Consider the following 13,986-nt stretch of genomic DNA (forward strand, 5'->3'; position numbering starts at 1 on the left):
ATCCAGGCAGAACAGACACTTTTAAAATGTTTCCAGCCAACTTCAGGTTAAATCAATTAAAACTGCTGTGTCGTTTGAGAGTTTGGCTAAGCAGGTGTGAGTATTGCTTATAATGTGATTGCCTCCAATACTGTTTCAAGTTGGAGCTGTTAATCTATCCAAGGTGGGTGAAATGAAAGCAATTCATTAGCAAGATTAATGAATTTAATCTCATTCTGTATCTGTACACTCTGTAGGAATGTTCATTGACTACATTTCTTTTCCTAGCGTCTGTTAACCGGAGAGAGAGACCGTACTAGAGGAGGAAAATAATAATAATAATAATAATAACAACAACAACAACAACAGTAACAACATCTTCATTGATACTGTTAGTATAGCTATACTTGCTGAGTTACCCAAAAACATTCATTATCAATATAAAGGTGCTGGACTAATCCGATTTTTAATGTCATTAACTATTTTAAAATGCATCGAGGAATACTACCTTTTTCTGCTGGCTGGATTCCTGTTTATTTAATTGCATTTCCCCAAGAAGAAAAACCAACAGATGCCATGTTTTGGAGGGCGCAAAGGATGAGGAGCAGAACCATGGTAGAAGAACAGGAGTATACTGGGGAGAGAGAAGTGTAGCCAGAAAAAACATAGACACTCCTTTTTTTTTTCCCCTTCAGAGCAGTCTGATGATTAATCTAATTTCATAGTAAACAAAGTGAAATGAAACACACTGCTAAACAGAGAAGTAGGGCAAAGCTGGAGGTCTAGTTAAAACTCCCCGCAATCTACAGCCTGTAGTTTCCTTCTGAAGAAGCGTTTTTCCCACCCACCCTTCCGTGTTTAAAGGGGGTTTGCTTACCACGTCAACACGCTCCTTGCCAGTAAGAGTTTGTCCTGCCACTCACATGGTTCTGTTTTCTTACTTCCACTTTGCCTTTCAAGTGAAACCTCCAGGGCACTCACAGTGGTTTGCAGCTCACATATTAGACCCTTCACACCTGCTCCTTCGCCAGTGTCTTTCCGTCCTTGGGAGCCAATTGTGCACTCAAGGAAGCTGAGTTTATTATGCTCCAGCAGCAAGTATAAACTGGCTCGCTGGCATGCTTGAGGTGCCTGAATGAGCTTTCCCTCCCAGATTGCTTTGTCATTTATTTGTAATGTGCTTGCAGGCAGGGAAGAACAAGTTGAAAGGTCCAAGTGCCTATAATATATTTTTTGCGGGGGAACTGACAGGTAGATAGTCCGGGTTAGGGTTTTTCTGCCTACTGCTCTGTGTTTTCATCCAAGAGAAAAAGTCCTCAAAACATTTTAAAGCTGGCCATTTATTCCTAGGCTTTTTGGGTAGAAATTCAAAAGCTTAAGCTTTCTTTTCATCCGCAAGGTTCCCTTTATGTAAGATCTTCTTAAAGGCAGCAGCCCTGGTACTCCTAGATGGAAGGACCCTGTCCAAAATAGAATTCAGTATTTGAATTTTTCAGACAGACTGAAACATTTGCTTGAAGTCAGTAAAATGGATCTACTACAAGATGATGCCAGCTCCCCAACCCTCCATCACTACACTGAGTTACTGACTTCAAATAGGCAAAGGACAATGGCAAAAGATGCACTAAGAAATGCATTATGCTCTTCACCAAAGGCCTGACATGTAAAAAGGGTGATCAAGGGGAATGGCCACCATTCAACAGATGAGCTCCTGCTTTCCATGCACAAGTCTCAGGTTCTGCTCACACTGGCTTCTCCAGAAGAAAGTAGCAGGTAATGGGCAGAGACCCCTGGAGAACTGCTCTCAGAGGAGACAATTTTGAGCTAGTATGGCAGGTTTCTGTGTCAAGGCTACTAAAAAGTTACTAAAACGTTCCTCTCCATGAAACTTGTTTTACCCAGGGATCACAACTGTATTCCACCAGCAATTCACTGGGGCATTCCTGAGAACAATTCCTCCTCTGGTCACGGGCTGTAGGTTTGGAAGAATGCAGACTACAGCAGCCCCCATCCCTTCTATTAAAGCAGTGTCGTCCAAACATGGCCACTTTAAGATGAGTGGACTTCAACTCCCAGAATTCCCCAGCCAGCCATGGGGAATGGCTGGCTGGGGAATTCTGGGAGTTGAAGTCCACTCATCTTAAAGTGGCCAAGTTTGGACAACACTGTATTAAAGCAAGAACCTTGGTGTGCGCTGCTGAGTTTCCTCCTTTCTGCCTAACTCGTTGCAGCTCCCCTAATTCCCTCTTGCATTCATTTTGAATGGATGCAGCAGGAATTCTATCTTCCTTTGCGTCTAGTCTTCCGATTCCCTGGGAACATTTCTTCCAATATTAAGGTGATATGACAGGATCAGATGAGGGCTATCAGGCATTCTGATTCCAATGCCAGAAGCCAGGAAACTGGTGCCAGTTTCCTACTCCCTAAACACTGCCTGCTCCACAACAACTGGTTGATAGCAAAACAGAAATGACTACTGCTGTTCTTGAGCCAATATCTGGGAAGTTGTTCAGCAGATAAAAGAAACCCAGGGACTCTCAGGCTTCAAGTCTGGTGCCCCCCATCAATTCCTTTAATAGCAAACTGAGGTTAGGAGAGCCAACAGAAGCACAGCCAAAATGGCACTATTGAAGAAACAGCAACAGTTCAGTGGAATGCTAAGGTTCAGGGAACTACAAAGCATATTTTAAAGATGTTTATGGGATAACGCTGCCTCTGCTCCATAACCAAACAGCCCAATAAGAATTTACAATGCTCAATTGTAATGGAATACAGGAAAGACCTTAGGAAACTGGGCCAAGAGATGCTGTCAAGAGAATGGTCAGATAAGAGACGGCATAGCCCGCAGCTGGATAGTGGATGGGGCAAGAGGTTCAGAAGAGAACCCCTCCCCCCCCCAGTAACACACACAGCGTCCCGGTAAATTGTCTCAGCAGATGGGCCAAACCAGGGAGGGTAGCCAACGGGTCTTCGACTCTTGATGAGATAGAGGATTTGTCTATCCCAGCATGTGAAGTCTGGCCCTGGCAGATTGAGTGGAGCAGTCTGGTCAACAGTCCAACGGTCAAGAAGACAGGCCCAGTGGGCATTGTGGAGCGCTAAGAGCAGGACAAGACACTTAGACATCCTGGTCGTCTACTGCAGCAGGAAAGGTCTCCAGTCATAATGGTTCTCTGTGCCACTGGATTAAGGTTTTTTATGCTGAGAGAGTGGGACTGCCCCTGTGCAACAGCTGTTCCACTTAAAACTCCATCACACACAGGTTTCTGTTGTGCAATCCATCTTCATCTACAGCTCATCTGCAAATCATCTCAGTCCAGACCTAATTCGTTGAGCCCTGCGGCAATGGGGGTGTGGCAAAGCAACAGGTGGAGATGACCACTAGCAGGTGGTTACAAACCTGCACATGGGTGGCCCCTGGACCAGCAGTCATTCATCTCAGTCCTTGGGGCAGCAGAGATGTCTGGCAGCATCCAGGGTAACTGGGCAGCCCTTCTAGGATAGCACTGCCCATCCTTGCATGAGGGAAAGGATTAGAAAAGGTACCTTAAACATTGTCTGCCCCACAACATCTGGCTAGCTAACTGTGGCTGGCAGATCATCTCCTTAGCAGTTGAGCATCAAGAAAAAAGAATCAAAGAAAACTCATTTTCAGAGCCTAGAATGTCCAAGAGGCAAGGTGTCAAGGCTTGAAAGACGAACAGTACTCATAGTAGCTGAACTTTGCCATTATAACATTGACATTGCTGCACTCAGTGAGGCCAGACTAGCAGACAAGGATTCATTACAAGAAGCAGCAACTGGGTATATGTTCTTTTGGAAAAGGAAACCACAGACTGACAACAGGACTCATGGAGTAGGTTTTGCAATCAAAACTGCTCTGCTAAAGAACATCTCTACTCTACCCACTAGAATAAATGAATGCATTATGAAATTCTGCTTTCCTCTCAGCAAGTCCCGGTATATCACCATTGTCAGCACCTATGCACCAACTCTCATGAATCCAGACAAAGACAAGGGAGGTTTCTACAAGGTCCTGGACCAGTTTATTTGAGCAACCCCTGCCAGCAACAAACTTGTCATTTGGGCGACTTCAACACTAGGGTGGGAGCAGACAACTGGGACGGAGTCCGCGGGAGGCTTGGGGTGAGAAAACTAAATAGCAGTGGCCTGCTGCTTCTGAGCAATTGTGCCGAGCACAACATGTGCATCATTGACATGACGTTCAGACTTCAAACAAGTACAAAACTACACGGATACATCCCAGGTCCAAATACCGGCACCTACTTGACTACATCATAGTACATCAGTGTGACCTTAAAAATGTGGCCATCACCCAAACCATGCGAGGTGCTGAGTGCTGGACAGATCACAGGCTGATCCAATCAGTTCTCAACCTGCACATAGCCCCTTTACATCGTAAGCAACCAAGGACTGTCAGAAAGTCATTCGACACTGGCAGACTCCAAGAGCCAAGCCAAGTCCAACATTTACAAGATGTACTTAATGAAAAATCTCCAGCAATTTACCGCTTGTAGGAACCTGTTCTGAAAAGTGGACACAACTTAAAGACGTCATCATGCAGACTGCAACAACTGTACTCAAACTGAAAACCCAGGTACATCAAGACTGGTTTGATGAAAATCACGAGACCATCTCAGCAGCCCTCCAGGCTAAGAACAAGGCCTATCCAGACTGGCAGAATGATCCATCATCTGTCTCAAACACAGACAAGTTTAAGCACCTGCAGTCCAAAGTACAGATGGGACTGCGAGAAATGCAGGACGAGTGGTGGCAGAGAAAGGCTGAGCAGGTAGAACATTATGCCAACATGCATGCCACCAGAGAGTTCTTCAGCACCATAAAGTCAGTTTATGGTCCTTCTAAATCAGGATCCTCTCCCCTGCTGCCATCTGATTGGTCAAGCCTGATCAAAGAACAAGAAGGACTGAAAGACCGCTAGGTTGAATACTTTTCCAACCTATTCAATAGGCCATTCACAGTTAATCATGATGTCTTACAGCAGATTCCTCAGTTGCCAGTCTTGGATGTCCTAGACCTGCTTCCCTCAACTGATGAGTTCAAGAAAGCGATCTCACAGATGAATTCAAATAAAGCAGCAGGACAGGATGGCATTCCTACTGAGATCTACAAAGCACTAGGCCCAAACACCTTACAGGCATTCCAAGACATCTTGGAAGACATTTGGTCCACAGAGGAGATGCCTGACAACTTCTGTGATGCCCTCATTGTGACTCTCTACAAAAATAAGGGAAACAAATCAGACTGCAGAAACCACAGGGGTATCTCACTGTTGTCCATTGCAGGCAAGATCTTTACCTGCATTGTTCTGAACAGACTTGACACTGTCTTGGAAAGGAACCTCCCAGAGGCGCATTGTCACTTTCAGCCAGAATGGAGTACAGCAGATGTGACATTTGCCATGAAGGTAGTCCAGAAGAAGTGCATTGAGCAGAACCCCTTTACTCTGTCTTCATTGATCTGACAAAGTCATTTAATGCTGTAAATAGGGAGGCTCTTTGGATCATTCTGAGACATGGATGCCCAAGGAAATTTATGAAGTTGATTCAGCTACTCCATGATGGAATGAAAGGACAGGTTCTTTACAATGGTGATACATCAGCTGCATTTGCCATTTCCAGTGGGGTAAAACAGGGTTGTGTGCTAGCCCCAGTTCTGTTCAATCTGTTCCTCACTTTCATGCTGTCATGTGCTGTCCAGGGTCTGAAGGAGGGAGTGTACATTAGGTACCAATTGTATGCCTCTCTCTTTGACCTTTGCCGCTTGAACGCACAGATGAAGTGCCTCCAAACAGTCATCCATGAAACTCTCTTTGTGGATGACTGTGCGCTCCTGGAGCACAAAGACAGCGATCTACAGTTGATACTCAACAAATTCTCAGATGCTGCTATGCTCTTTGGCCTGACTATCAGCCTGAACAAGACTGAAGTACTTTTCCAGCCCATGCCAAATACCAACTCCATAGAACCAAAAATCACTGTTGACAACACCCAGCTGACAAATGTAAACAGCTTCAAATACTTGGGAAGCATCTTCTTGAGTGATGGGTCTTTGGACAAAGAAATTGACTCCAGGATCAGCAAACCCACCAGGCATTGGGACAGCTGTGTACTAGAGTACTCAATCAACACAACATCCATATCTCCACAAAGCTGAAAGTCTACAGAGCTGTGGTTATCCCTTCTCTCCTATATGGATGTGAGTCCTGGACTCTGTACCAAAGGCACATCAAACAACTGCAGAAATTTCACATGCATGCTCTCTGCTCCATCCTCAGCATCCGTTGCCAAGACTGTGTCTCAAACCTGGAGGTCCTGGATCGCATCAAGTCCACCAGTATTGAATCCCTGATTATCAGAGCCCAGATGTGGTGGGTGGGACACATCATCAGAACAGATGACCACCGTATGTCTCGCCAGTTGCTCTACAGTGTACTGGAGTTTGGGAAGAGACCTTGAGGTTGACCACACAAGCACTTCAAAGATGCTGTGAAAGAAACCCTACACCAATGTGACATCCAGCCAAGGGAACTAGAAGCTGCAGCTTCTGACAGAACCCGCTGGTGAGCCCTGTGCTATGAGCAGTGTCACAGAGTAACACCCACAGTTATTACAACAATAGACTTCCAGTGCCCCCATTGTGCTAGACTCTGCACTTCCAGACTGGGACTGCTGAGCCACCTCCGTGTCCACAAATGAACTGCACAACAGTGTGTCTTCTTCAAGCCTGAAGAACTACCATGGCTGTCCTGTGTTAACAGAGCTTCAAGGCATTTATGATTTAAAATCTACGTTTTAGTGCTTTTACAAGGTAATTTTTACTGTTTCACAGTGTTATTGTTTTTTTAATTTTAACTGAATTGTAGACTCATTTTGAGACTGTTGTGCAATGAATAAATTGCAGTTTATGAATAAACAAACAAACATCCGGAGGTCATCAGACTGGAGAATGCTACTATTGAGGATTTTTGGCCACAAGAAGGTGCTACCTCTTTGCAAATTCCAACTGAGGATGAAGCCGTAAGCCTACTTTCTTCCACCAATATAACAGTTAATTAATCTTCATCTTCCGCCTCCTAGAGGGGGAAATTAGCTCCTTTGTTAACACAGATAGGATGTGGTCTCCAAATGGCCAGATCAAATCTGAGCTGTTCTACTTTTGAGTGAAACCTGGTCTGCAGAACCAGCGACTGACACTTTCTACAGAAACATTTTCACCTGGTTAGGTCTGCACATCAAGATGCTGTTTGAGGCACAGCATGAAAATTAGCTCCAGATGGAAGAAGAAAGGTTAAGCCTGTCTGCATCATTTTCTTTCTGTTCTTTTGAGGTACACTCACTTGCTTCTTGATCAGTTTTATTTTTCTGGCATAATTTCAATCAATACCATTAATGACAGCATGAAATGCAGGTAAGTATATGCTTCTCAAAAAACATCCCCCTGTCTATAGCTTAGCTTTTCAAAGCCCAAAAGAGGGGAGGGCGAATCCCACCTTCATTCTATGTACCTCCATGACTAATTCCAGCACCAACTGCAGAATTCCACCTGTTTTTAAAGAGCTTTGGCCTCCTAAGAAAGAAAAAAACTTTCAAGGCTCTGTCTTCCTCAAAACAAATTCCACAGCAAAGCAGGAAAAGATTTTTCTTCCAGGAGATGTAAATAAAGCATTTTGCAACCAGTTCAGTGATAAGATTGTTTGTTCATGCATCACATGACACTCTACTGCAGTGTTTCTCAACCTTGGCAACTTGAAGATGTGTGGACTTTAACTTCCAGAATTCTCCAGCCAGCCATGCTGGCTGGAGAATTCTGGGAATTGAAGTCCACACATCTTCAAGTTGCCAAGGTTGAGAAACACTGCTCTACAGGAATTGTTTCAAATATTCTTCTTTGCAGGCAAAGATTACATCACATGAGAAAGTACCTGTAATCGGTAAATAAAACAATCTGACATAATGCAAGGGAATTCCCATTTGCTCAAGCACAGTGTTTCTCAAACTTGGCAACTTGAAGATATGTGGACTTCAACTCCCAGAATTCCCCAGCCAAGCTCACACACCTTCAAGTTGCCAAGTTTGAAAAACACTGCTCTGGCAAAATAACGCTCGGTCTCTAGACTTGATAGGCGTAGATTATGCATAGCAGGTAAAGCAAAAATGGTAAATTTTTTGGCAGCTGGGGCAGCAATGAATTTTTGGGGGGAGGGGGAATCAAGGGCCACAGTAGGGCTACTGATTTTTGCCTTACTTGTTGGGAGGGATTTTGAAAGGTTTCTTTGCTTTTCAACTATGTTAAACCTACTGTAGTATGTAGACTATATTTTTCAGGTGTTTCAGGTCTCAACATTGTAAGAAATTATAGCTTCAGTGGTCAGCAGTGACGGTCAGGCGGCTCCAGGAAATACAAGCCAGGGGTTGAGAAGCTGCAAGTTGTCTATCCCTAAGCTAAAGGGTCATGGGAAGAATAAAGCAAAACTCAAACCCAGAGCAAACCTGATGAGTCCAATCAGAAATATAAGTTTTAAAAACGCTCTTTGGACATAATTGGAAGTTTGCTGGACCAGTCAAAATTCCCACCTGCTTCAGCATTTTGCTTCATTCACCAGCCCTATAAATGCATCTAGAAAGCATATAAAATCAAACTTTGAAGGCAATAGCGCCACCCTGTGGTTTGTACCCAAGCACTAGTATTCAGACATATTGCCTCTAAACCAATTTCTCAATTTCAGCCATGTTAAGATGGGTGGACTTCAACTCCCAGAATTCCCCCAGCCTTAATCAAACTCTAACAGCCTTTTTTTAATAACTCCGAAAGAGCAAAATGTAAGAGGGAGAGAAAACAACCCCCACTCTTTATGACCTTTACTTATTACCATGATAAAGTCTTTTCTTTGCTGTAAGCTCTCTTCTGCAGATTTGTTACAGAAACATTCAAATGCAATAAAAATATTTGCAGGAAAACTGTAACGCAAAATCCCTTGACTGCTGTGAGTGCTAAGATTTCATCAATTGTTTTGACTATTTCCCCCCTTCATTTCTTTCTTCTAAAAATGTGCTTCTACTTCCGCATTATTCAACGTTTTCCAACCTGTTAATATATTCCTCCTGCGCAGATGCTGCCATTTTGGCCACGTGAATCATGGAAGGGGGCAAATGGGCAAACATGTGTGACTATATCACCATGTAAATGCTGTGATTTATGTACAGTATTTGCATCAGATAAGGGTGTATTTGGGTGATGTCACCACGCACCTGTTGTCATTTTGACATTATTGTGGTTTGCTGAAGATGCTGATTTGACACCACTACACACAACTCTGAAACTTGGAATAAGATCATAGCAGCAGCCTGATTTCATATAAAGATTAAAAGCACATTTTCTTAGGCATTAAAACCTAGCTGAAAGAAGGAACTGTTCGGTTCCTAGTGTAGCGAACAGCCAGCCGACACTGACAGTACAGACAGGTCTCGATTAGCGCAGTTAATGAATCCCACGAAATGGTCGCATTATTTGAATTCACACCATTAAAAGTGATATTGCTCTAGAAAACAGGGTAATTGTTCCAGCTTGACAGAAACAGGCAATGAAAAATTTTAAACATAATTTTTATATGTATATTAATGAAATTTTACAGTGAAAGATAAAAAGAATATACTTGTAATTTAAATTTATGGTTAACAAAGTCACAGAGTAGGTATAGAAAGCAAAATAAAAACAAAAACAATTCTACTGCAGATTCAAGCAGTCCAGCATCTCATCCTATTTAGTGTTCCCTTGACCACGTTCATGTCATTCAATTACACAAAACCTTTGCTCAAATGTAACGACAAACCTCTTCTTTTTAAAACCTGCACTGTTTGCCTCCGACAGAATCTTCCTTTTCTCCATTTTGCACGCACGAAGATTCGCAGCACCGAAAACCCCAGCTGCAATTGCACATGCACTAGCCTCAAGTGCGCACGCACTAGCCTTGCATTAACAGAATTTTGGGTCGTGTTCAACGCATCCTGGAATCAATTTACAATTCACACTAAATCGAATATTGCATTATTCGAATTTGCACTAATTGTGACCTACCTGTACTGCAATCTCCCTGCCAGCCTAAATTTTCTAGACAGTCTCTGAATCTGAATACACGCCTTCCCTTAGGGACGGCTTTAACACGTACACTCAGCAGATTCCTCGCCTCTCCCCTCCTAGATAGAAAGTGTTATGGTCTCTTCTGAACCAAAAGCCAAAGAGACAAGCCAGACAGACTGTTGGCCAGAAGAGCCAACGGGCCATCAGACCTGCTGGGTGACCGTGAACCTAAGCAGGTATAGGCTGACTCAGGTAATGGGGGCCATGCTGACAGCTATGGAGACAGAGCAGAGGTCATCTGCTCTGTAGAGCTAAACATTGTGGCAGAAGAGGACAGCCATGGTTCGTCAGACTACAGCAGCGACTGGCACTAAAGAAAAGCAGTCTGCAGCCCTTAATCCTCCACTGGAAACACCTCTCTGACTCCAGACCTGCATTCCTGTTGTTCTCGTTCCTTGCTCTTCATTTGGACCAGCTCATGGAATTCTCAGGGTTAGAACCCTGGGATGTTGCAGACAACCTCCGGGTCTCCACCTCTTCATTAGCAGATTTTTGATGACTCAAGTGACAAGGCGTATGTGTTCTCTGGCTAATTGCTCACCCAATTCCTGGCTACTCTCAGGGAGGTTATGACATTAAGGCTTTCATTAAGACAAATTAAGGCTTTCAAACTTGTATTTGCTGGCATTCTTTCTGCATCAGTTGGCACAGGACAAAAATAGTTATTCTTTTAAAGATAAAGGCAGAATTCCAGGAACATGGAGCAAGAAATTTCTATGCCTGAGTTGAAAAACAAATAGAGTGTATCTTCTCTCCAACAGCTCTGATAAGTGGTTGGAAGTGTCCCAAGAAGTTGGGGGAGATTCTGGGGAGCAAGCAACTTTGCTTTGGGATTCAGGTTTTCACTGAAGAATAAGTAACTACTCTATTTAGACACTGGGTTTAGTTTTAATTTATTTTGTTTATGCTAAGTGCACTATTCTCTCATTCTTATTTCTCTGAATAAGTAGAGCATTCTGTGTATTTTTAGACTGGTTTCCAGAATATTTATCATTTTTTTAGATAAAATCAAATTTGGAAGTAAAAACCCTGCTCCGGCTTATTAATTATAGTGGACCAACACCATCTTTGAGGGTTTTTTTGTAAAATAAAGTTTGACTTTATTTATCTCCAAAAGTAAGAAGGAAGGGGCTGAAATATCTGCTCATCCTCGTGTATGCTACTGGGCCAGAAAGCTGCACTTATTTATTTCTTCTTTCATTTTTATCTTTTTACTGCAAGTAAGGCAAACCAGATGGGGCTGGGGGGAATGCCAGATGAGCACCCCATGGAAGATAGGGGTGAGTAGCAGGAACTACCAAGTTGCTACTCCAGGCAATGAGGCAGGTCAGGATATGTAGACCCTGAGGGCTTCTGGGAGAGGAAATTCGAGACTTCCAGCCTTTTATCCTATGGACTCAGCTGGGCTGCTACATGATGCCAACAATGGGATAAAGTGAACACTAGAGGGCAGCACAGAGTAGTAGTAGTAGTAGTAGTAGTAGTAGTAGTAGCAGCAGCAGCAATAATAATAATAATAATGCCACCACCACCTTTTTCCTGCTTTCTTTCTAGCTTTTTGAAAATACATTATTGCTTTGCGCCTGGCCAGGTAGTTGGGCAAACGTTTTTCTTCCTTTTTTCTGAATTCTTTTTCAACAGAGACAATAATAGGTTTGACGCACATACAGTGGAACCTCGGTTTACGAACTTAAATCGTTCCGTGACTCTGGCCGCAACCCGAATTGATCACAACCCGAAGCAAATTTCCCCATAAGGTTCAATGTAATTACCGTTAATCCGTTCTGGCGTGGAGGACAGGGAGGCGGCTATTGCTTGGAGGGAGAGTCCCCCTCCCTACGACCATGTGTCGGGGCAGAAAATGGTCGCGGACCACGCATCAGGGGTGGAAAAATGGCCGTGGACGTGTCAGGGGTGGAAAAATGGCCGCGGACCACGTGTCAGGGGCAGAAAATGGCCGCGGACCACGTGTCAGGGGCAGAAAAATGGCCACGGACCATGTGTCGGGCGGAAAAATGGCCGCGGACCACGTGTCAGGGGCGGAAAATGGCCACAGACCACGTGTCAGGGGCAGAAAAATGGCCGCAGACCGTATCACAGGAGGGAAAATGGCTGCGTATCCTGTTCGTACCCCGAGGTGGAGTTTGCAAACCGAAGCAAAATTTTGTGGCCGGAGCTGGTCATAACCCGAAAAGTTCGTTAACAGAAGTGTTCATAACCCGAGGTCCCACTGTACTTCTATTTTTAGCTTCCAGGCTGGATGGGATAGATAGATCGAGGCAGACCTCCCCTGTACGTTATTGAGAAATGGGGTTAGAAGATGCAGTTCAGCAGTATCTGCAAATGCACAGATTCCTCATCCAAAAGGTAGAGAGCCCCCATTTTTTTCTAACTTTCATGCAAAATAGCAATTTCGTATATGAGCACTTAATAGAAGAAACACCGAATTTATATTAGGGCTTTGGGATATATCTCAAACTACAAGCCATAGATTAATAAATTACCATCAGAAGTTACAAATAAGCATGGCTTTAGGAATTGTTTAAGGATTCATTTATGAGGAATTTTTAATCTTTGAATGTACTATTTTAATCCAATTCATTGTTCCCTCCTTTATGACCTCTACGAAAAATTTATATAGACACATTGTTTACAAATGTCTAATGAATGCACTCATACAAATTAAACCTTTAGAAAAGCTTTAATAGAAGGATGCATATGCAAGTTTTTCCGACAACTTGCAATTCAGAAGTGGTAATGCCTCTGTGACTTTTATACAGTCCAAGCCTCTTAAAAATCTGACATTACTGACTAGCTACGTCAAAATAGCTTTGAGATAAAGGGGCACAACTGAGTGGCAGAGTACATGCCTTGCATACAAAAGAAATCTGGACCCAGGAACTAGCGTCTGCACATTTAGTGGGGAAGATCTGAAAGCCTGGAGATTTACTGCTATCACTATATAGATAATACTGAGCTTGATTAATAAGGCAGCTTCCTGAGTTAGATATTTGAAATACTATTGTACAGTCTTCTATATTTCTGCCTCTTCCAATGAAGTAACTTAGATTAATGGTGACAGTGTAGAAGGGCCAAGTAGCCAGGTTGTTTATTGCTGAATTCCCCCATCTAGTGTCCTTCAGATGTGTCAGAGAGAAGTTCAAAATCTCCAGGCTAGTTTGGGCAACGGAATGGAATTCTCTGAGTTGTAGTCCAGGATGGGGGAGGCTGATTGCTCTGTGTTTTTAGAGTCATGAAAGTCCCTTCAGATATTTCACAAAAGGTACAGTGAACGTATTTTCAACATACTTGCAGGTCTGGTGAAAAAAAAAACAATTGAAGAAAATCTCTTAAAAAAAAAAAATATGAGGAAGTGGACCAAATAACTGAATGGACCTTTAAAGGCACATGACATTTCTAGCTTACCGTAAAGAGTTCTGCTGCTGCTTTTCTGGAGGCTTCAAGTGCTGCTTCTTGGATTTCTTGAAGGACGAGAACAGAGAAGCAAACGGTGTTCTCAGTCCTTCTAGGATGGAGGTAGATCCATGCTTCTGGGCTTGTGGGACTTGCAAAGCAGAGCCCTTTGTATTTGCAGAATCTGAAAAAGAACAACTACAAGTTAATAAAAGAATGTGTCCACACATCGTGCAAAACCATGATGTTGTTCTGCTTTAGTGTCTAGTGAGGACCTAGTCACTGTGGCTGTAAGCTACAGTTTACAATAATGGTTCCCCACCTCTTGTCTGGTAGCCCACAAGGGTTTTTATAGGAGGTCCCTAATGCAAGTGACAAAATAACAACATATTTTTAAAGGGCCAAAATCTT

General features: G+C 43.3%; 1 protein-coding gene across 3 annotated transcripts in view; it reads right to left on the reverse strand.

Annotated features, from left to right (window-relative positions):
* EXPH5 (exophilin 5) overlaps positions 1-13,986 on the reverse strand; it is a 52,746-nt gene that overhangs the window by 17,741 nt on the left and 21,019 nt on the right. The window contains exons 1-2 of one of the 3 annotated variants that reach the window (XM_025168880.2): positions 857-1,234; positions 488-613 (exon numbers count right to left, since the gene is read on the reverse strand). Coding sequence is in view for 1 of the 3 variants with exons in the window: in XM_007431713.3 (XP_007431775.1) it covers positions 13,588-13,759 (172 nt within the window). In the remaining 2 variants the exon portion in view is untranslated. Of the gene's footprint in view, positions 1-487; positions 824-856; positions 1,235-13,587; positions 13,760-13,986 lie in introns of those variants that run through there. The other 2 variants (XM_007431713.3, XM_025168881.2) reach the window with 2 other exon arrangements.

The sequence above is a fragment of the Python bivittatus genome, unplaced genomic scaffold (genome assembly GCF_059951505.1).
Source record: "Python bivittatus isolate LINGU-HERP-01145 unplaced genomic scaffold, Pbiv_v1 ctg000340_np1212, whole genome shotgun sequence".
NCBI classification, from domain to species: Eukaryota; Metazoa; Chordata; class Lepidosauria; order Squamata; family Pythonidae; genus Python; species Python bivittatus.